Below are 25460 nucleotides of genomic sequence, written 5' to 3' on the forward strand. Positions count from 1 at the left end.
TTTTCTGTCTATAGCACTGCTTGGTGGTTGTAGACACTTGCAAACAGAAATGGCACATATTACTCCATTCCCACATTTCTTTTGCACTAACAGTACCTCATTCTTCACCCTTGGGCCTTCTTATCAACCTTCCTTACTTCCCCACATTATTTTCGCTAAACACTCCCTTTGTATGCCCTGAGATAGCTCTCCCCTCCCCCATACTTCATCTCATCACCTCACATATCTACTATTATTCTCAACATGTTCTAATATCCATTATCATAAGGCGGCAAGCTGGCAGAATCGCTTGCACGCCGGGCAAAATGCTTAGCAGTATTTCGTCTGCTGCTACGTTCTGAGTTCAAATTCCGCCGAGGTCCACTTTGCCTTCCATCCTTTCAGAGTCGATAAATTAAGTATCAGTTATGCACTGGGGTCGATATAATCAACTTAATCCGTCTGTCTGTCCTTGTTTGTCTTTGCTGTGTTTAGCCCCTTGTGGGTAGTAAAGAAATAGGTATTTCATCTGTCTTTACGTTCTTAGTTCAAATTCTGCCAAGGTTGAATTTGCCTTTCATTCTTTCGGGGTCAATAAATTAAGTACTAGTTGCATACTAGGGTCTATCTAATCGACTGGCACTCTCCCCCAAAATTTCGGGCCTTGTGCCTAGAGTAGAAAAGAAAAGAAAGAAATATCCATTATCATGCCCACAAACTATACACTTCCTTATATACCTTCACATCTCCCTCTCCGTCACTCTTACACCTTACAAATCATCATCCTACCTAAGCCATTACTATCTCTCACACCTTACCCCCTCCTTTTGTAATCATTGGTTACAAAACTGAATCAAACTGTTTTAATTAAAATGTGTGCGCACGTATGTGTGTGTGTATATATTTGGAGGGAAGCTATGGAAGAGGTAGACCTTGGAAGACATGGGACAAGGGGCGGAAGCATGATGTTCAGGTGTTGAATCTCCCGGAGTGGATCAAGACCTTTTGCGATTTACTGTGCTTCAGAAGACATGTCAAGCCTAGTGAAATCATAGCCAGCGACATGCAGGAGGCATTCACCACACTCTGTGGAGGGATTGGCATTAGGAAGGGCATCCAGCTGTAGAAACCGAGCCAAATCAGACTGGGGCTCCCCGGATTATTGGTCCCAGTCTAACCCATGCCAGCATGGAAAACAGACTCTAAAGCACGATGATGATGATGATGAAGACGATGATGATGATGATGGTGATGGTGATGGTGATGATGATGGTGATGATGATGATGATGATGATGATGATGACTATGACGATGATGATGATGAGGAGGACAACGATGACGATGATGATAATGATGATGAAGATGATGATGACGATAATGATGACGATGACGATGATGATGATGATGATGATGATGATGTTGATGATGATATGTTCCAAAATTTTAACAGAAACCCAACAAAGGAACAAATGGAAAATTCACATACAAGACAGGACGTTGCTAATTCCTCGTCAGTTAATGTAGTAAAGTGCCTTAAAATTTCACTTCTTTAATGACAATATTGTTCACCTGACCACCTCTTGACAACCAGTGTTGGTGTGTTTATGTCCACGTGACTTAGTGCTTTGACCAAAGGGACTAATGGAATAAGGTGTGGGACTGATTTGTTCAACTAAAAATTCTTCAAGGTGGTGATCCAGCTTGGCCTTCAGTCTATTGACTGAAACAAGTATTCTTTTATTCTTCTACTTGTTTCAGTCATTTGACTACGGCCATGTTGGAGCACCACATATAGTCGAACAAATCAACCCCAGGACTTATTCTTTGTAAGCCTAGTACTTATTGTATCGGTCTCTTTTGCCAAACCGCTAAGTTATGGGGATGTAAACACCAATATTGGTTGTCAAATGATGGTGGGAGAACAAATACAGACACACGAACACACACACACAAACACATGTATATGTGTGTATATCATCATCATCATCATCATCATCATTTAACGTCCGCTTTCCATGCTAGCATGGGTTGGACGGTTCAACTGGGGTCTGGGGAGCCCGAAGGCTGCACCAAGCCAGTCAGATCCTAACGCCAACCACTCCGAGAGTGTAGTGGGTGATTTTATGTGCCACCGACACAGGTGCCAGATGAGGCTGGCGAACGTCCACGCTCGGATGGTGTTTTTTATGTGCCACCGACACAGGTGCCAGACGAGGCTGGCAGACGGCCACGCTCGGATGGTGTTTTTATGTGCCACCGACACAGGTGCCAGATGAGGCTGGCGAACGGCCACGATCGGATGGTGTTTGTTACGTGCCCACAGCACGGAGGCCAGTCGATGCGGTACTGGCTACGGCCACGTTCGGATGGTTTTCTTGTGTGCCACCGGCACTTGTACCACAAAGATACAAATTCCATTGATGTTCATCTATTTTGATTTGTTTTGATTTTGATTTTCACTTGCCTCAACAGGTCTTCACAAGTGTCACAAGAAGGAAGGAATGCACAGGTGGACTGACTACGTCCCAGGTAGGGGCCACGGGTTATGGCCTGACTAGTCTTGCCGGGTCTTCGGATGGTGTTTTTATGTGCCACCGATACAGGTGCCAGATGAGGCTGTCGAACGGCCACGATCGGATGGTGTTTGTTACGTGCCCACAGCACGGAGGCCAGTCGATGTGTTACTGGCTACGGCCACGTTCGGATGGTTTTCTTGTGTGCCACCAGCACTGGTACCACAAAGATACAAATTCCATTGATGTTCATCTATTTTGATTTGTTTTGATTTGATTTTCACTTGCCTCAACAGGTCTTCACAAGTGTCACAAGAAGGAAGGTATGCACAGGTGGACTGACCCCGTCCCAGGTAGGGGCCATGGGTTATGGCCTGACTAGTCTTGCCGGGTCTTCGGATGGTGTTTTTATGTGCCACCGACACAGGTGCCAGATGAGGCTGGTGAATGGCCACGATCGGATGGTGTTTGTTACGTGCCCACAGCACGGAGGCCAGTCGATGCGGTACTGGCTATGGCCACGTTCGGATGGTTTTCTTGTGTGCCACCGGCACTGGTACCACAAAGATACAAATTCCATTGATGTTCATCTATTTTGATTTGTTTTGATTTGATTTGATTTTCACTTGCCTCAACAGGTCTTCACAAGTGTCACAAGAAGGAAGGAATGCACAAGTGGACTGACTACGTCCCAGGTAGGGGCCACGGGTTATGGCCTGACTAGTCTTGCTGGGTCTTCTCACGCACAGCATACTTCCATAGGTCTCGGTCTCTAGTCATTTCCTTGGTGAGACCTAAAGTTCGAAGGTTGTGCTTCACCACCTCGTCCCAGGTTTTCCTGGGTCTGCCTCTTCCACAGGTTCCCTCAACTGCTAGGGTGTAGCACTTTTGCACACAACTATCTTCAGCCATTCTCGTCACTTGACCATACCAGCGCAGCCGTCTCTCTTACACACCACAACTGACGCTTCTTAGGTTCAACTTTTCTCTCAAGGTACTTACACTCTGACGATTATGAACACTGACATTACACATCCATCGGAGCATACTGGCTTCATTTCTTGCAAGCTTACGCATATCCTCAGCAGTCACGGCCCATGTTTCACTACCATGTAACATGGCTGTACGTACACATGCATCATACAGTCTGCCTTTTACTCTGTGCGAGAGGCCTTTTGTCACCAGCAGGGGTAAGAGCTCTCTAAACTTTGCCCAGGCTATTCTTACTCTAGCAGTTACACTTTCAGCACACCCACCCCCGCTACTGACTTGGTCTCCTAGGTAGCGGAAGCTATCAACTACTTCTAGTTTGTCTCCCTGGAACGTGGTAGAAGTTGGTCTCTGCACATTTCCAGTGTTTATTGCTCCTGAGCATCTGCCACAGACAAAAACTATTTTCCTAGTTAGCCTTCCTTTGACATTGCTGCACCTCTTATGTGTCCATAGCTTACACTGGTGCACCTTATAGAGTTTCAACCTACACCTTTTTTACAGATCGAGCAGGGCCATCTACCTGAAGTCGTTTGTGATTAGTCCACCTTCCTACTTATTAGGACTTTGGTTTTGGCTATATATATAATATATATATATATATATATATTATATATATATATTATATATATATATATATATATATATAGACACATATATGTATATGTGTATATATATATCGCTGTGTTCACCATGACCAACCAGGCTATCAAATGTTGCTACATACCGCTGATCACAATGCGCTTCGCATTGTTTTAGCCTTCAAATGACGCCACCCTGCTGGCTAAGCGAGCAGGCCAACAGAAGAAAGGGTGAGAAAAGGTTGTGGTGAAAGAGTACAGCAGGGATCACCACCACCACCCTGCCAGAGCCTTGTGGATCTTTAGGTGTTTTCGCTCAATAAACATATATATATATACGTATATACAACACTCACAACAAATGGGAATCGAAACCGCGATCCTATGACCGCAAGTCCGCTGCCCTAACCACAGGGCCATTGCGCCTCCACACACACACACACATATATATATATATATATATTTATATGTATTTATATATATGTATGTGTATATATATATATATATATATATATATATATAATACACATATGTTCTCTCTCTCTCTCTCACTCTCTCATTCATCTACAAGCTGTAGTCCCGAGAGCAGATAAGTTGAATGCTTAACTTTCACTTCGGCTAACATTTATTTATGTTTCTCTATCTGTCTAACTATTTATCAAATTTCTCTATCTATCTAATTTCTCTATCTATCTATCTATCTATCTTTCGTCTAAAATCAAACTTCGTATCTTCGCGGTGCACCCGCCCTGCCCACCCCCACCACCAATACCGGATATCTCTATATTTTGCTCCATCTATACCGGATGTCGCTTCTCCCACCACCATTATAGGTGTCTACTCTTCGAACCCCCCTCTTCAATACGCTATTTCACCATGCATTACCTCTCTCTCGATATCCTACGTTCTACTTGCCTAGAACCTGTCATCATTTCTCTGAACCACCCCTCCCCACTGGTGCTCCCCTATATTTCTGCACCCCCCCCCCACATAAAAAGCACCATCCGAACGTGGCCGATGCCAAACCCCTCTGGCACCTGTGCAGGTGGCACGTAAAAACACCCACTACACTCGCGGAGTGGTTGGTGTTAGGAAGGGCATCCAGCTGTAGAAATACTGCCAGACTAGACTGGAGCCTGGGGCAGTCCCGAGCTCCCCAGACCCCGGTCGAAACCGTCCAACCCGTGCTAGCGCGGAAAACGGACGTTAAACGATGATGATGATGATGATGATATACTAGCTGAAGGTGACCCGCTCGACGCGCGGGTAAGAGTGTGGTTGTTACTTTCTGTTGCTTCCTTTCAGCACGTAAAAAGCACCATCCGAACGTGGCCGATTGCAGCGCCGCCTTGACTGCCTTCGGTGCCGGTGGCACGTAAAAAGCACCAACTGATCGTGACCGCTGCCAGCCCCCCTGGCACCTGTGCCGGCAGCACGAAAAAAGCACCCACTACGCTCACAGAGTGGTTGGCGTTAGGAAGGGCATCCAGCTGTAGAAACACTGCCAGATCAGACTGGAGCCTGGTGCAACCTCCTGGATTCCCAGACCCCGATCAAACTGTTCAACACGTGCTAGCACAGAAAACGGACATTAAACGACGATGATGATGATTCTCCCTCTTTGTTTCTCTCTCCCTTCTCTCTGACTTTCCCCACTCTCTTACTCTTCCTTTCTCTCAGACTCTCCCTCGCTTTCTCTTACTATCTATCTTTATCTATCTCTCTCCCAGTTATAAACAACAAAAGATCTTGAGTAAGTTGAGAAATAAAATATTTAGAAAGATCAAACATAAATATCAGGCAGTAACAACGGAAAGGTCTGCTTCAAGGCAGACAGCAAAACACTAACATTTAAAAGGGACAGACGAACTTGCGAGCTGAATAAAAATAATCAAATATTGGAAACCAAAGTTTGAAGGGATAGAATCTGAGGATAGTAGAGTCACCATGGCTAGCATTTCTTAACGACGGACAGCAACGTTTTGACAGTTTAACGGCTGGCGTAAAATTTTGAACTTGATGTAAATGAAAATTCGTAAACACCAAGTTTTGAAGTGATTCTTTCTCACGACAGTAGACTCACCATGGCAAGGATTCAAAACTTCTTCATCATGGACGGTAACACATTGACGATTATAAGGCTGGCGCAAATTTTTTAGCTTGATGTAACAGAGAATTCCTAAACACCCTTGAAATTTTAATCCCCTTCCAGCCCCATTTAGACCCCTTTCACATTTTGGTTAATATAACCCGATTTCATTCGTGTCTACTGGGGCCACATTTTATAAGATAAGGAATTTTGTCCTAGATGTCACGCGTTTCATTTGAGGAAAAAAATAGTTGTCATGCAAACTTGCCAGCACTTTTAACATAGGTGTGCATATTTTCAGCTCAAGCGACCACATAATGCACACATTATATATATATATGGCAATCTTACGGTTCTAGTATACTTTTCCATCGATTTCCGTAGAAAACTTTAATTTTTTTACACATGGTCTTGCGGCAACTTTTGAAGTAATGAGAGTGAAAGAGACTAAGAGAAAACGATTGTATGACGAGGGAAGTTCTTTTGAAGTTACCGTGCATGGGAGCATTGATGTACATGTGTGTATGTGTTTGATGGGGTGTGGGAGACAGAACGTATGTTGTGTAAGTGAAGTGCTTCTGTTAGTGTGTGTGAAGAGACAGAGAGAATAATGTGTGAAAGAGAGAGATAACTGAAATTTTTTACTCGGTTTTTGTAGTGCGTGCGTGTGTATGCATGTATGTGTATATGTATGCATGTATGTGTGTGTGTATGTATCTATGTATGTGTGTGTGTGTATGTATATGTATGTATGTGTCTGAATGTATGTGTGTATGTATGTGTGTGTGTATGTATGTATTTCCATTGAGTCAACCTCATTATTTTCTACATAGCAGACCATTACATAAACAGGCAAAGGTACATACATACATACACACTCACACATACATACACACACATACACACATACATACACACATACATACGCACACACATACATAGATACATACACACACACATACATGCATACACACGCACGCACTACAAAAACCGAGTAAAAAATTTCAGTTATCTCTCCTTCACACAGACAGATACATAAAAGAAGGCCGTTTGTATGAAATAGAGTGAGTATTGTGTGTTTGTGGTGGTGGTGGTGGCGATGATAATTACCATTAGGAAAAAGAGTGAGTGAGTGAGTGAGGAAGACATATACATAAGTTGTGACGATGATAATTCTCCCTATGAATGCAGACAGATACATCAAAGAACGGCGCTGACGAACTTTACATTAAATAACGGGAGTGGACTTGTCAAAGTTATATATGAAGGGGAGTGAGAGGGGAATGTAGGAAATAGCGTGAGTGAGGAAGATGGCCCCTAGCAACCACACCTTTTAAGATAGGGATTTCTAAGGTAGCCCACGGGCATCGTCACCTCATTCTTCATGTCCCAGTAAATTTTGGAGCGAATCGGACGGGACATAGTGGCATTGAAAGCGATCCAAGCGGTAAAAACACATTTCAGTTTTATATATAGAGACTAGCTGAAGGTGACCCACTCTACGCGCGGGTAAGAGTGTGGTTGTTACTTTCTGTTGCTTCCTTTCAGCACGTAAAAAGCACCATCCGAACGTGGCCGATTGCAGCGCCGCCTTGACTGCCTTCGGTGCCGGTGGCATGTAAAAAGTACCAACCGATCGTGACCGCTGCCAGCCCCCCTGGCACCTGTGCCGGCAGCACGAAAAAAGCAACCACTACACTCACAGAGTGGTTGGCGTTAGGAAGGGAATCCAGCTGTAGAAACACTGCCCGATCAGACTGGAGCCTGGTGTAACCTCCTGGCTTCCCAGACCCCGGTCACACTGTCCAACCCGTGCTAGCACGGAAAACGGACGTTAAACGATGATGATGATGATGATTCTCCCTCTTTGTTTCTCTCTCCTTTCTCTCTCACTTTCCCACTCTCTTACTTTTCTTTTCTCTCGGACTCTCCCTCGCTTTCTCTTACTCTCTATCTTTATCTATCTCTCTCCCAGTTATAAACAACAAAAGATCTTGAGTAAGTTGAGAAATAAAATATTTAGAAAGATCAATCATAAATATCTGGCAGTGGCAACGGAAAGGTCTGCTTCAAGGCAGACAGCAAAACACTAACATTTAAAAGGGACAGACGAACTTGCGAGCTGAATAAAAATAATCAAATATTGGAAACCAAAGTTTGAAGGGATAGAATCTGAGGATAGTAGAGTCACCATGGCTAGCATTTCTTAACGACGGACAGCAACGTTTTGACAGTTTAACGGCTGGCGTAAAATTTTGAACTTGATGTAAAAGAAAATTCATAAACTCCAATTTTTGAAGTGATTCTTTCTCACGACAGTAGACTCATCATGGCAAGCATTCAAAACTTCTTTATCATGGACGGCAACACATTGACGATTATAAGGCTGGCGCAAATTTTTTAGCTTGATGTACCAGAGAATTCCTAAACACCCGCTCCTTGAAATTTTAATCCCCTTCCAGCCCCATTTAGACCCCTTTTCACATTTTGGTTAATATAACCCGATTTTATTCGGGTCTGCTGGGGCCACATTTTATAAGATGAGGAATTTTGTCCTAGAGGTGACGCCTTTCATTTGAGGAAAAAAATAGTTGTCATGCAAACTTGCCAGCACTTTTAACATAGGTGTGCATATTTTCAGCTGAATCGACCGACTACGTAATGCACACATTATATATATATATGTATATATATGTGTGTGTGCACGCATTATATATACAAATGTATACAAATGAGAGATATATCTGTATAAATTAAATTAGAGATAAAACCACTAATAGGCAAATCAAACAGTGAAAAACCAAAAACAAAAATATTTTTAAAAAATATAATATATAAAATATATAAAATATAAAATTGAAAAATTTAAATTATTTAAATTGAAAATAAAAATTATTAAATTATATTTATAATTTGTTTAAAAATATATATTACTATGAAAAAGTATGAAAAAGTTTAATATACATAAATACAGATATATACACTTTTTATATATACATTATATATACATATTTATATATAGAACACACACAGATACATTATATATACATATTTATATATAGAACACACACACACAGATACATTATATATACATATTTATATATAGAACACACACACACATATAAATGAACGCAAGAATATCTGATTCATAATATTTGTTCTCATGCTCGTGTGTTGTTGGTGACAGACAGATACATAAAAGAACGCCGAAGTGATGGGAAGGTAAGAAACAGAGTGAGTGAAAAAGAGAGGAAATAGCGAGAGTGAGTTTATGAAGACAGATACTTTAAATAAGAGGAGTGGAATTGTCAAAGTTATAAATGAAGGGGAGTGTGAGGGTAATGGAGGAAATAGCGTGAGTGAGGAAGATGGTCCCTAGCAACCACACCTTTTAAGCCAGGGATTTCTAAGGTAGCCCACAGGCATCGTCACCTCATTCTACATGTCCCTGTAAATTTTGGAGCGAATCGGACGGGACATTGTGGCATTGAAAGCGATCCAAGCGGTAAAAACGCATTTCAGTTTTATATATAGAGATGATAACAACTTAACAAATAAAACATATGCATACATACATACAGGCCTGTTTTTACGTTGTTAAAAAAAGTCCGTTTCCTTGTTTGCTTTTATGTTTTCGTTTCTCGTTGTGTTCTACGTTTATTTGTGGTGTCCTGTATATATATATATATATATATATATATATATATATATATATATATATATATATATATATATATATATATATATATATACATATGCATGTATATATACATATAGATGTAGGTATGTACATATATATATGTATGTATGCATATGTTTTATTTGTTAAATTGTTATTATATGACTGAGCGCCTCGCGTCGTTTCTTATCCTCCAAGTAAGTTTATATATATATATATATATATATATATATATATATATATATATTATATATATATATATGAATAAAAAATGGAGTTAACGCAGGTGTAAACAAATATTTTTACTTTCGACACATGTTTCGAAAATTCCACTGATACTATTCAAAAGAATAAATGGTATAAACAATGCAATCTTCTCTTCGGGAAAGTGAAAAAAACGAAACTCGTCAATACAACATTTCAGCAAAAAATGATGGATTTGTATAGCGATAGACAGAACGCTATTAGTATTGTTTAAAAAAACGTTATATGATATAACGTCATAAGTAGCTAACAGAAAGAGTAGGGATATTAATAGTGAAGGTTAAATATAAAGGAAATTAAAGTTTAAATTATATATAATGATAGAGACTACTTACATGCACTAAAAATTCTATATACCAGTGTATAATCAGTACTCGTAATAAAGTACGATTTTACATTGGAAGCACATCGTTAGAGTTATCTAAAAGAATTTCTATCCATTACTCAACATTTAGGGATAGAAATAAACGGAATAGTACCGGTCTCAGCAAACTGATTTGGGATTTAAAAGACCACAATGAACAATTTCATTTAGAATGGTTGATCCTCTCAATTTCGATACCATATGACAAAGGCAAGAAATTCTGTCTTCTCTGCAATTCTGAGCTATTTTTCCTTATTTTTTCTAAAAATACTCTAGTAAACACGGTTATAGAGCGAGCATACAGATGTAAGCATTGGCAAAAACATACATTTAGTGCATATAAGTAGTCTCTATCATTATATATAATTTAAACTTTAATTTCCTTTATATTTAACATTCACTATTAATATCCCTACTCTTTCTGTTAGCTACTTATGACGTTATATCATATAACGTTTTTTTAAACAATACTAATAGCGTTCTGTCTATCGCTATACAAATCCATCATTTTTTGCTAAAATGTTGTATTGACGAGTTTCGTTTTTTTCACTTTCCCGAAGAGAAGATTGCATTGTTTATACCATTTATTATTTTGAATAGTATCAGTGGAATTTTCGAAACATGTGTCGAAAGTAAAAATATTTGTTTACACCTGCGTTAACTCCATTTTTTATTCATATTATTTAAATATTCAACGTAAACACGAAGTTTCTACCTTTATAAAAAAGGAGTTACAACACCTTTACTTGTGAGATTTTTGCTGCCCTGGTAACTATTTATTTATTTTTCCATGTTAATTGTTAGCAAGGTAAAAATACACTCATCTATTTATATATATATATATATATATATATATATATATATATATATATATATATATGTATATATATATATATATGTATATATATATATATGTATATATATAGAGAGAGAAAGAGAGATGCATTAGAGAGACGACTGCGCTGGTATGGTCATGTGAAAAAGTGCCACACCCTAGCAGTTGAGGGAACCTGTGGAAGAGGTAGACCCAGGAAGACCTGGGATGAGGTGGTGAAGCATGACCTTCAAACATTGGACCTCACTGAGGCAATGACTAGTGATCGGGACCTCTGGAAATATGCTTTGCTGCAGAAGACTCGACAAGTGCAAGTGTGACCATAACCTTGTGGCCTATGCTAGGGGTGTAACCAGCCCACTTGTGTGTGCCTTTTCTTCATTGGACACTAAACTCTGCTTGCGAAGACCAGTTGAGGCAAGTGAAGTCGAAATCAAATTCAGTGACTGGCATCCATTGCTAGTGGAGCGCTAAGAGTACCATACGAGTGAGATCATTGCCAGAGCAACAAGCTGGCCCCCGTGCTGATGGCACGTTAAGCACACTATTCAAGTGTGACCGCTACCGCATTGCCTTACCAGCACTTGTGCTGGTGGCATGTGAAATATTTGAGCGAGGTCGTTGCCAGTGCCACTGGACTGACCCCTGTGCAGGTGAAATGTAAAAAGCTCCACTTGGGCGTGACCGTGAAATATTTGAGCAAGGTCGTTGCCAGTGCCGCTGGACTGGCTCTTGTGCAGGTGGCACGTAAAAAGCACCATTTGGGCGTATCCATTGCCAGTACCACCAAACTGACCCTCGTGCCGGTGGCACGTAAAAGCACCCACTACACTCTCGAAGTGATTGGAGTCTGGTTCGCCAGACCTCAGTCAAACCGTCCAACCCATGCTAGCATGGAAAGTGGACGTTAAATGATGATGATGATGATGATGATGATGATATATATATATATATATATATATATATATTATATATATATATATTATATATATATATATATATGTATATATATGACGGGCTTCTTTCAGTTTCTGTCAACCAAATCCCTTCATGAGGCTTTTGTCAGCCCAGGGCTATAGTAGAAGACACTTGCCCAAGGTGCCACGCGGTGGGACTGAACCCGGAACCATGTGGTTGGTAAGCAAGCTACTTACCACACAGCCATGCCTGTGAAAGAATAAAAGAGATTCAAGAAGTGAATGATAATATGTTAACGAACGAATAGGAGAAACTCTTACTGTTTCTTACATTATTTACATTATTTACATTCGACGGATATTTGTCCTCATCTTGTTTGTTGTTAACATAACGTTTCGGCTGATATACCCTCCAGCCTTCTTCAGGTGTCTTGGGGAAATTTTGAACCTGGGTTTTCATTCGTAAGGTATTTTTCGATGTTATTATTATTATTGAGTGAGAGAGCAGTTCATGCCATCAAAGTGACACTGGGGTAAAATATACGAAGCCCAATATACCCATCATGACTACCCGTCTGATAAAGGTATACCAGGCACATGCATCACAACCATATGTGCGCGACATGGTGATCTCATATCAAGATAAACAGCACATGACCTTGCAGGTGGGGCCCAGTTAGAATTTTCTTCAGGTTGAGTAGCCCATCCTGCTCAAACGGTCCCTGAATAAGGGTTGTTTAAGGATGTTGAAAGAACCACCCATGTTTCCAGAGGTGAACTATTCAAACCCCAAAGAATCCCTCTCAACACATGGCTATGATGCTCCCCCACTACTTCTGCTCGTGATCAGAAATGCACATATCATCAGCCACTAAGGGACATGCTCAACTGGTTAAGGTCAAACAACTGACAAGCAAATCTGTGGATTGAGCAGAATATTTGCTGTAGCCCATCTTTTATACCAAGACAAAACAATGTACATGATAACACTTCCAATCAGTTAAGATCAGAAGCCATGAGAGAGTTAAGATCAGAAGCCATGAGAGTTATTATTATTATTATTATTATTATTATTATTGTTGTTGTTGTTCATCAAAAACAAAAAAACCTTAGGAATGAGAACCCAGGTTCGAAATTTCCCCAAGATACCCGAAGAAGGCTGGAGGGTATATCAGCCAAAAAGTTGTGTTAACAACAAACAAGATGAGGACAAATATCCGTCGAATGTGAATAATGTAAATAGTGTACATAATTCCTCATCCCTTAATTATAGAACTGTCTTACCGCTTCTGTTGTTACTTGCACAGTTGTGGTAGGACTGGCTGAGGGCAACCCCGTGGATGTTGTCTCAGTGGTTGTGGTTGAATAATACGGTGATGTTTGAGTGGTTGAATCTGTGAGTGGAGGCTTTGAGGTTGCAGTCGTGGTTGGAGCTGCAGTGGTTGGACTCATGGAAGGAGTTTGAGTTGTTGAGTTTGTGACTGGGGTTTGAGTGGTTGAGTTCGTGACTGGGGTTTGAGTGGTTGAGCCCGTGACTGGAGTTTGAGTAGCTGAGTTCGTGACCGGAGTTTGAGTAGTTGAGTTCGTGAGTGGGGCTTGAGTGGTTGAGTTCGTGACCGGAGTTTGAGTAGTTGAGTTCGTGAGTGGAGTGTTTGAAGTTGCAGGAGTGGTTATGATTGTACTTGATTCATATGTTATATTTAAGGATGTCGGTATCTGGGTATAATTGAATGAACTGTACATCTGTGGCGTTGAACAGTTAAGCAAATCTGTAATAAGAATATACGTATATATATATATACTAGCAGTATCGCCCGGCGTTGCTCAGGTTTGTAAGGGAAATAACTATAAAGCATTTTTAGAGAGTTATAGCCAAAAAATAGCAAAAAAATGGAAAAAAATGATGGTAAATTTTTTTGAGAGTAAAAAAAGGTGGAGTTGCGTCCCCTAGACAGTTTGTGTTTCTGATTCTTGACCCCATGTCGAATTTATCGATTTTTTTCAGAACTGGGGGAACTTTTCAAAATTTTCGCTGCGTTAGTTTTGAATTATGACATTGGGCTATGTGTGTGTCAAGTTTCATCAGAATCGGTTGAAAGCCGTGGTCAGGGTGAGGGTACGAGAAAACAGACACAGAAACACGCACAGACAAACTGCCGTTTATATAGAGATATAATATATATATATATATATATATATATATATATATAAAAGGAAATGAAGAAAATGCCGACAAAATAATTTAAGTAATTTAAGTAATTTAATTAGGTGAAAGTTCTTTTTACCGGTTGCGCATTTGTTATGCTTATCAAAAGATATTTTTTAAGAGAGATAGAGTTCCTTTCTGATAGATTTTTTCCTCTTTTCCTCTTATAAGAGGAAAAAATCTATCAGAAAGGAACTCTATCTCTCTTAAAAAATATCTTTTGATAAGCATAACAAATGCGCAACCGGTAAAAAGAACTTTCACCTAATTAAATTACTTAAATTACTTAAATTATTTTGTCGGCATTTTCTTCATTTCCTTTTATATATATATATATATATATATATATATATATGCATGTGTGTGTGTGTGAGTTGTTCAAAATAGCACACTCTAAAATCTTTTGAGCGGTAATATTTAAATATAGTCAGGAACTTTCACACCTATTAAGCTCTTAACAATGTAGGCAACTCATCAGACTTGTTGACCAGAGGCACATAACCTCTCAACTAATGAAGGTAGGAATAAAGTTTTGGTCTGCCAGAGTTGTGGAAAAAAAATCCAAATGAAATTCTTCGAAGTGAAATCCCTTCAGGATGACATGGAATTATTTCCTCCTGACCGGTTCCAGCTGAGTTCAAAAAGGGTCAGTTTCTGCATAATTTCCATTCAGTAGTCAGTAAGAAGGGAATTTCATGTTCCCCACATGAATTTCTTGAACTGGGGGCCTTATTAAATTCCAAAAGTGATATGTTTAATCAATGCTCTCATGAAAGGAAATTCCTCACAGTATCCATGGCAGACTTCCTCACAATTTCCATCCAACAAAATCATTCACAAGGTTCTCCTATCAATTCTATTGGAATTAATGTGTTATTGACTTATGCAATGTTAGGAGCTGAGTATACCACAGCACTTTTAAAATGATTCTTAAGAAGAATAAGTATGTCATAGTGTGCAAATGTTGGTACAATTTATTGTACCTATTTCTCCGCAGTTTCTGCCAACACAGTGACCCAATGTAGCATGCGTAGGAGCTAAACAGCTATGTTTTTGTGATGAAGCAAAATTCTTATCCACACAGAATTATAGAATTTACCATTTATACATGTAGATAGGTAGGCAGGTAAGTAAAAAGATACGAAGATAGTTGGGTAAATAGATAGATGTGTGTGTATATATATATATATATGTATATAGATAGATAGACAGACAGACGGATATATATATATATATATATATTGACTATCATTTTAATTCAAATTTATTTCAATTGAATTGAAACTTAATTGTGATTCAAATTTAATTGAGGCCATGAAACGTACATAGTGTTTTTACTAATTATATTTTATATTTATCATTAATTTTATACTTTTTGAGATCTAGTTATAAGTTATATATTTAAAAAAAAAAATTTATATATATATATATATATATAGATATATATATAGATAGATAGATAGATAGATAGATAGATAGATAGATAGATAGATAGATAGTTCTGCAGTAGGTCTCAAGATGAACCGCATGAAAACAAAGTTCATGCGGTCAGACAATGTACCAACAGGTCGAATGGTGATCGGCAGTGATGAAATAGAGGAGGTGAGAAAATATGTCTACCTGGGACAGGAAGTAAATATGTGCCGGGATATCAAAAAGGAGAATTCACGGAGAGTAAGGGCCGGATGGAAGGCATTCAATGGCATAAGGGATGTGCTCAAGGGGAGGTTGGACAGGACCACCCGCGCCAACCTCATTAACAGTGCAGTTCTGCCTGCAATGTTATATGGTAGTGAAACATGGGCTACCACAAAGAGGGAAGAGCAAAGACTGGTAACGGCTCAAAGAGCCATGGAAAGGTCAATGCTTGGTATCTCGTTGAGAGAGCACATAAGTAGCAAGATCATCAGAAAGAAGTCCGGCATGAGAGATGTCATCGCAGAGTATACGCGCAGCAAGTATAGATGGGCTGGACACGTCGCCTGGCTCACCGATAATCGGTGGACGCACGCAGTTGTCGAGTGGTACCCGCGTGAGCAGAAAAGACCACCTGGAAGACTTCCACGATGGTGGAGTGACAATTTCAGGAGGACGATTGGGATCAGGGGGATGAGAAAGGTGCGATCCAGAGAGGAGTGGACAGCGTGCTGTGACCAGCAGTGTCAAATGGATGCCTGACGGACTGGTCGGTCAAAGTGAAGTGAAGTGAGATAGATAGATAGATAGATAGATAGATAGATAGATAGATAGATAGATAGATAGATAGATAGATAGATAGATAGATAGACAGACAGATAGATAGATAGACAGACAGATAGATAGATAGACAAACAGACAGACAGATAGATAGACAGACAGATAGATAGATAGATAGATAGATAGATAGATAGATAGACAGACAGATATGTATATTCTTGCTTCTCTCTTAATGCACATACGACTACTACTACTACTACTATGAACAAGTCTTTCTTTGTTATTTTTCTTGGAACCATCATGTCCAATACAAGTTTTTTAACAATATACAGAAAATGAATAGAAAATGTACAACTACATTTCTCAATCATCCACCTTTCCATTCATCCCATTCACCTTATTGTTAAAAATGCCTTTTGCAGGCTCCACTCTATTTACAAATGTTTGGACGAGGCTTCCAGTTTAAGGATGCCTTCTTCCTCCTCACCTCCCATGCATTTCACATACCCTGAAATGAATCATAGGGAGATGCTTTCCTTTTCAACTACAATTTATAAAAAAAGACACAAGAACGTGCTAATATCAACATAAACAATTGAAAAACAATCAGAATTTCTTGAATTTTTATCTTCTTTCACATACTCAATATTTAGGACTTTTTTAATCATTAGTTAAAAATATTTCTCTCATTAAAGTCCAATGGTATTAATTAGTAAATGCAATGTATTCAATAGTGACGAGCAAAAATGGTTAAAAATTTTAAAAGAAAATTGTTTATGTTCTGCTACATACCGGCTGATGGTTGAGGGAAATATTTTCTAGATGCTGAAAATAATTGATTAAATAAAGTTTAACAAGACTTTGCTGGTATTGAATATTTTAAATCACATTAAAAAAATTATTGATTAATGAATTATGAAGGATCATGTTACATTAAAAAAATTTAAATATATATGTATGGCTTCAGATTTCAGAGAAGCATATATATATATATATATATATATATATATATATATATATATATACATACACACACACACACATATATATATACATATATATATGTATGTATATTATATTAAATTAGAGACAAAACCACTATTAGGAAAATCAAACAATGAAAGACTTAAGCCAATACAAGTCTTTCATTGTTTGATTTGCCTAATAGTGGTTTTGTCTCTAATTTAATATAATATAATATTTTACTATAAAATTGGATTCAATCCTAAATCTGATTTTTCCCTGTAAGTTTGGATTTATTCCCTAATATTTATTATATGTATGTATATATATATATATATATATCATTCAAAGAAATTCCAAGTATGTTTTTTATGTTTTATTTATATTCTTTATAATATTAATGTAGAGTATAGAATATATAGTATAAATAATATATGTAGTAAAATGAAATGAAGTATTGATTGTCTTATTGAATCGATGAAATACTGAATATAAAATTTTAAGGGACTAGTATACTTTCTTGCATTAAAGCAGTCTTCAAGGTCCCAGGTTGTGACAGGAGTGTTTCAATATTATTCTTTGAATAATACGTATATATCCCTCTATACACATCATACAAACCCCATTTTATATATATATATATATATATATATATATATATATATATATGTGTGTGTGTGTGTGTGTGTGTATGTATGTATCATATCCAAAGATCATAGTGTAGTAAGAAGGTTAACTTCAAGCAATCTGCAGTAAATGTGAAAAGCAACTTTCAGGGTCAACAATAGTGATTTATTGAGATGGATGGTTGTAGATCTTTTTTTTATATTAAAGTGCGATAAATTGAAGAAAATTCTTCATATTTCATGGTAGGCAACCAGGGTTGCCAGGTATGTGAATAAGAATACAAAAGTTAAGGAATAAAGCAGATAAGATCCTGGCTTCATATGTTTCATAGCGAGTGGAACCTCAAAAGTGGTAAATATCCAAGTGAGGTGTATACTGCAGGTTACTCTTCAGGCCAAAGATATCTTGATTAAATGAAAGTTTACGTTGCTGCAATGTAATCCTTTTTAATCCCAATTTCCATCTACATTTATATTCTTCACTCCTGCAGTATTCTTTACACATTCTGATCAATTCTTCCATGTGTTAACATGTATCTCCTTGCAACAATGTAGACTTTCATTTAAACAAGATATCATTATGAAACATATGTAACCTGGATCTTATCTACACCATTCTTTAATTTTTTATGTATATATATACACACATACACACACACACACACACACACACATATACATAGATATATATATGCATACACACACACATATGATAGATCACTAGCCACTAAAACTTTTTCTATTTTCTCTCCCTGTTTACTTCTGTGTTCCTTTCTGTCAAAAAGCGTAGATTCAAAGCATAAAAGATTTTCTCACTTCCCGAGTATTAAACTAATACATCTATTTGTTGTTTACACACCTGTCTCCGAATTTTGCTTTTTTGTAAATTCTCACTATATATATATATATATATATATATATAGTAATGAAGGTTACGGAGAGGGTCATAGCCCAACTAATTAGAGAGAGAGTTAGTTTAGATGAGATGCAGTTTGGGTTCGTGCAAGGGAAAAGTACCACTGATGCTATATTCCTGGTAAGGCAGCTGCAGGAGAAATACCTAGCCAAAGATAAGCCCCTGTACCTGGCTTTTGTTGACATGGAGAAAGCTTTTGATAGGGTCCCCCGATCTCTTATCTGGTGGTCAATGAGGAAACTAGGGATAGATGAATGGCTGGTGAGGACTGTGCAAGCCATGTACAGAGATGCCGTAAGTAAGGTTAGGGTTAGCAACATGTACACAGAAGAATTCAAAGTAGAGGTTGGGGTCCACCAGGGTTCAGTACTCATCCCCCTCCTATTTATCATAGTCCTACAGGCAATTACGGAGGAATTCAAGACAGGTTGTCCCTGGGAGCTCCTCTATGCTGACGACCTTGCTCTTATTGCTGAGTCACTATCAGAGCTAGAGGAGAAGTTCCAGGTGTGGAAGGAGGGTTTAGAATCGAGGGGCCTTAGAGTCAACCTAGCTAAAACCAAAGTACTAATAAGTAGGAAGGTAGACAATCCACAAATGTCTTCAGGAAGATGGCCCTGCTCGATCTGTAGAAAAGGTGTAGGTAGAAACTCTATAAGATGTACCCAGTGTAAGCTATGGACACACAAGAGGTGCAGCAATGTCAAAGGTAGGCTAACTGGGAAGATAGTTTTTGTATGTGGCAGATGCTCAGGAGCATTAACCTCCGAAAATCTGCAGAAAATAACTTCAGTCACTTCCAAGGGGAAAAACTAGAAGTAGTTGATAGCTTTCGTTATCTAGGTGACTAAGTCAGTAGTGGGGGTGGGTGCGCTGAAAGTGTAACTGCTAGAATAAGAATAGCCTGGGCAAAGTTTAGAGAGCTCTTACCTCTGCTGGTGACTAAAGGCCTCTCGCTCAGAGTAAAAGGCAGACTGTATGATGCGTGTGTACGAACAGCCATGCTACATGGCAGTGAAACATGGGCCGTGACTGCCGAGGACATGCGTAAGCTCGTGAGGAATGAAGCCAGTATGCTCCGATGGATGTGTAATGTCAGTGTACATACTCGACAGAGCGTTAGCACCTTGAGAGAAATGTTGTACCTAAGAGGCATCAGTTGTGGTGTGCAAGAGAGACGATTGCGCTGGTATGGTCATGTGGCGAGAATGGATGAAGATAGGTGTGTGAGAAAGTGCCAATCCTTAGCAGTTGAGGGAACCCGTGGAAGAGGTAGACCCAGGAAAACCTGGGACGAGGTGGTGAAGCACGACCTTCGAACTTTAGACCTCACTGAGGAAATGACCAGCGACCGGGACCTTTGGAAATATTCTGTACGTGAGAAGACCAGGCAGGACAAGTGAGCCCAGCCCACTTATGAATGCCTTTCCTCCCTTGGACACAAAGACCTGTTGAGGCAAGCGAAGTCGATATAGAACCTCATCCGACGACAGGCACCCATGCCAACCCCCTTTGCTTGCGAAGACATGTTGGGGCAAGCGAAATCGAAGTCGAAATCGAATTGAACCAGCCAGGATCCCTGGTCTGGTGGTACGTAAAAAGCACTATCCAACTCGTGGCCGATGCCAGCGCCGCCTCCACTGGCTTCCGTGCCGGTGGCACGTAAAATACACCAATCTGACCGTACGACAGGCACCCATGCCAACCCCCTTTGCTTGCGAAGACATGTTGGGGCAAGTGAAATCGAAATCGAATAGAACCAGCCAGGATCCCTGGTCTGGTGGTACGTAAAAAGCACTATCCGACTCGTGGTCGATGCCAGCGCCGCCTCGACTGGCTTCCGTGCCGGTGGCACATAAAATACACCAATCCGACCGTGGCCGTTGCCAGCCTCGCCTGGCACCTGTGCAGGTGGCACGTAAAAAGCACCCACTATACTCACAGAGTGGTTGGCGTTAGGAAGGGCATCCAGCTGTAGAAACACTGCCAGATAAGACTGGAGCCTGGTGCAGCCTTCTGGCTTCCCAGATCCCCGGTCGAACCGTCCAACCCATGCTAGCATGGAGAACGGACGTTAAACGATGATGATGATGATGATGATGATGATATATATATATATATATATATATATATATATATATAAGATTTTCTGGGCAGGGAACACTGACGGGGTTGGTGGCATGGGTATACTTATCGCTGAGAAATGGATAGATAGAGTAATTGAGGTAATCAGAGTAAGTGACAGAATACTTAAGATTAGAATAGTGCTTCATAATAGATTAGCAACCATTATATCGGCCTATGCCCCTTAGCCAGGGCTACCCGATGGACAGAAAGACAGTTTCTATGACACCCTACTGCAGACCACCTCATTGACGAACGACAGGGACCTTCTCTTTGTGGCTGGTGATTTCAATGGGCATGTTGGACGACATGCTGGGGGCTTCCATGGCGTGCATGGAGGCTACGGTTATGGTTCCCGCAACGAGGAGGGAACCAGGCTGCTGGAGTTCTGCGATGCGAATAGTCTTATGATCTGCAACACTAACTTCAGGAAACCAACAAGCCACCTGGTCACCTACCGATCGGGCCGGCATACTAGCCAAATCGACTACATCCTCGCCAGAAAAAGGGAAAGATGGCTGCTTATAAATGCCAAAACCTTCCCAGGCGAAGAATGCGCCCCACAACATAGACTGGTAGTTAGTGACTTTAGGATCAGGACTAAGAGGGCGACTAGAAGACGACCAACATGGAGAAGAAGGGTCTGGAAGCTTAAAGACCCTGCGAATGGACAGAGATTTAGAGATATGTTACTTGAATCCTTTGACGAAGTGGAAGGGGGTATAGCTACACATGGGGTAGAAGACAACTGGACGTTTCTGAGGGACAACCTGCTGAAAGCCGCTGACCAGATCTGTGGCTGGTGCAAAGTCCCCTTAAGACCCAAAATAACATGGTGGTGGAACAATATTGTTGATAGGGCTATTAGACAAAAGAAACAGGCTTGGAAGGCCTGGAAGAACGGTGGTAGCAGGGAAGTGTATCAGACTGCCAGAAGGGAAGCTAGGAGACAGGTCTATCTAGCCAGAGGGGAAGCAGATAAAAGAAAATTTGCCAATGTCCTGCGCCGTGAGGATGAAAGACTTGAGGTATTTCGTGTTGCAAGACAGTGTGTGAGAGAGAATCGAGATGTGGTAGGAGAGAAATGTGTTCGCATGGAGGATGGTTCACTTGCGCTAAATAAAGATGCAAAGAGAGAAGCTTGGAGACGCCACTATGAAAGGTTGCTGAATGAGGAAAATGAATGGGATAAAGAGAGTCTGCCGAATGTTGACCCAACAGAGGGACCAGCTATCCGAGTTGATAGTTCCGTAGTAGCTAAGGCAATTAGAAGCATGAAGACAGGGAAAGCCCCAGGCCCATCAGGAATTACTGCAGAGATGCTCAAAATATCTGGTAGTGTCAGCTATAGCATAGTCACCCGTATAGTTAACCAGGTGATACACGAAGGAGTCATACCCAATGACTGGTGTAGCAGCATAATAGTCAACTGCTACAAAGGTAAAGGCGATGCCCTAGATACAAATAACTACAGGGGCATCAAGCTGTTGGATCAGGTAATGAAGGTTACGGAGAGGGTTATAGCCCAGTTAATTAGAGAGAGAGTTAGCTTAGATGATATGCAGTTTGGGTTCGTGCCAGGGAAAAGTACTACTGATGCTATATTCCTGGTAAGACAGCTGCAGGAGAAATACCTAGCCAAAGGTAAGCCCTTGTACCTGGCTTTTGTTGACTTAGAGAAAGCCTTTGACAGGGTCCCCCGATCCCTTATCTGGTGGTCAATGAGGAAACTAGGGATAGATGAATGGTTAGTGAGAGCTGTGCGAGCCATGTACAGAGACGCAGCTAGTAAGGTGAGGGTTGGCAACGAGTACAGTGAAGAATTCCGGGTAGAGGTTGGGGTCCACCAAGGTTCAGTCCTCAGCCCCCTCCTATTTATCATAGTCCTCCAGGCAATAACGGAAGAATTTAAGACAGGATGCCCCTGGGAGCTCCTATATGCTGATGACCTTGCTCTAATTGCTGAGTCACTATCAGAACTGGAGGAGAAGTTTCAGGTGTGGAAACAAGGATTAGAATCGAAGGGCCTTAGAATCAACCTAGCCAAAACCAAAGTCCTAATAAGTAGGAAGGTGGACCAACCACAAACGACTTCAGGTAGATGGCCCTGCTCGATCTGTAAAAAAGGTGTAGGTAGAAACTCTATAAGGTGCACCAAGTGTAAGCTATGGACACATAAGAGGTGCAGCAATGTCAAAGGAAGGCTAACTAAGAAAATAGTTTTTGTCTGTGGCAGATGCTCAGGAGAAATAAACACTGGAAATGTGCAGAGACCAACTTCTACCACGTTCCAGGGAGACAAACTAGAAGTAGTTGATAGCTTCCGCTACCTAGGAGACCAAGTCAGTAGCGGGGGTGGGTGTGCTGAAAGTGTAACTGCTAGAGTAAGAATAGCCTGGGCAAAGTTTAGAGAGCTCTTACCCCTGCTGGTGACAAAAGGCCTCTCGCTAAGAGTAAAAGGCAGACTATATGATGCGTGTGTACGTACAGCCATGCTACATGGTAGTGAAACATGGGCCGTGACAGCTGAGGATATGCGTAAGCTTGCAAGAAATGAAGCCAGTATGCTCCGATGGATGTGTAATGTCAGTGTTCATAATCGTCAGAGTGTAAGTACTTTGAGAGAAAAGTTGAACCTAAGAAGTGTCAGTTGTGGTGTGCAAGAGAGACGGCTGCGCTGGTATGGTCATGTGACGAGAATGGCTGAAGATAGTTGTGTGCAAAAGTGCTACACCCTAGCAGTTGAGGGAACCTGTGGAAGAGGTAGACCCAGGAAAACCTGGGACGAGGTGTTGAAGCACGACCTTCGAACTTTAGGTCTCACCAAGGAAATGACTGAAGATCGAGTCCTATGGAAGTGTGCTGTGCATGAGAGGACCCGGCAGGACTAGTCAGGCCATATCCCGTGGCCCCTACCTGGGACGTAGTCGATCCACCTGTGCATACCTTCCTTCTTGTGACACTTGTGAAGACCTGCTGAGGCAAGTGAAAATCAATCAAAATAGATGAACATCAATGGAATTTGTATCTTTGTGGTACCAGTGCCTGTGGCACACAAGAAAACCATCCGAACGTGGCCGTAGCCAGTACCGCATCGACTGGCCTCCGTGCTGTGGGAACATGGTGGCACATAAAAACACCATCCGAAGACCCGGCAAGACTAGTCAGGTCATAACCCGTGGGCCCTACCTGGGACGTAGTCAGTCCACCTGTACATACCTTCCTTCTTGTGACACTTGTGAAGACCTGTTGAGGCAAGTGAAAATCAAAACAAATCAAAATAGATGAACATCAATGGAATTTGTATCTTTGTGGTACCAGTGCCAGTGGCCCACAAGAATCCATCCGAACGTGGCCGTAGTCAGTACCGCATCACTGGCCATCGTGCTGTGGGCACATAACAAACACCATCCGGTCGTGGCCGTTCGCCAGCCTCATCTAGCACCTGTGTCGGTGGCACATAAAAAGTAGTCAGTACCGCTTGTGGTACCAGTGCCGGTGGCACACAAGAATCCATCCGAACATGGCCGTAGCCAGTACCGCATCGACTGGCCTCCGTGCTGTGGGCATGTAACAAACACCATCCGATCGTGGCCGTTCGCCAGCCTCATCTAGCACCTGTGTCGGTGGCACATAAAAACACCATCCGAAGACCCGGCAAGACTAGTCAGGCCATAAACCATGGCCCCTACCTGGGACGTAGTCAGTCCACCTGTGCATACCTTCCTCCTTGTGATATTTGTGAAGGCCTGTTGAGGCAAGTGAAAATCAAAATCAAAATCAAATCAAAACAAATCAAAATAGATGAACATCAATGGAATTTGTATCTTTGTGGTACCAGTGCCGGTGGCACACAAGAGAAAACCATCCGAAAGTGGCCGTAGCCAGTACCGCATCGACTGGCCTCCGTGCTGTGGGCACATGACAAACACCATCCGATCGTGGCCGTTCGCCAGCCTCATCTAGCACCTGTGTCGGTGGCACATAAAAACACCATCCGAAGACCCGGCAAGACTAGTCAGGCCATAACCCATGGCCCCTACCTGGGACGTAGTCAGTCCACCTGTGCATACCTTCCTTCTTGTGACACTTGTGAAGACCTGTTGAGGCAAGTGAAAATCAAAATCAAAATCAAAACAAATCAAAATAGATGAACATCAATGGAATCTGTATCTTTGTGGTACCAGTGCCGGTGGCACACACTTTGTGGTACCAGTG

The 25460-nt window shown here is 40.9% G+C and overlaps 1 protein-coding gene across 1 annotated transcript in view; it reads right to left on the reverse strand.

Moving 5' to 3' along the window:
• LOC115218602 overlaps nucleotides 1-25460 on the reverse strand; it is a 151289-nt gene that overhangs the window by 77962 nt on the left and 47867 nt on the right. Inside the window, exons 7-8 of the mRNA XM_036508232.1 lie at nucleotides 17406-17438; nucleotides 13496-13980 (exon numbers count right to left, since the gene is read on the reverse strand). Of these exons, the coding sequence (XP_036364125.1) occupies nucleotides 13496-13980; nucleotides 17406-17438 (518 nt within the window). The remainder of the gene's footprint in view (nucleotides 1-13495; nucleotides 13981-17405; nucleotides 17439-25460) is intronic.

The sequence above is a fragment of the Octopus sinensis genome, linkage group LG13, assembly GCF_006345805.1.
Source record: "Octopus sinensis linkage group LG13, ASM634580v1, whole genome shotgun sequence".
Lineage (NCBI taxonomy): Eukaryota > Metazoa > Mollusca > Cephalopoda > Octopoda > Octopodidae > Octopus > Octopus sinensis.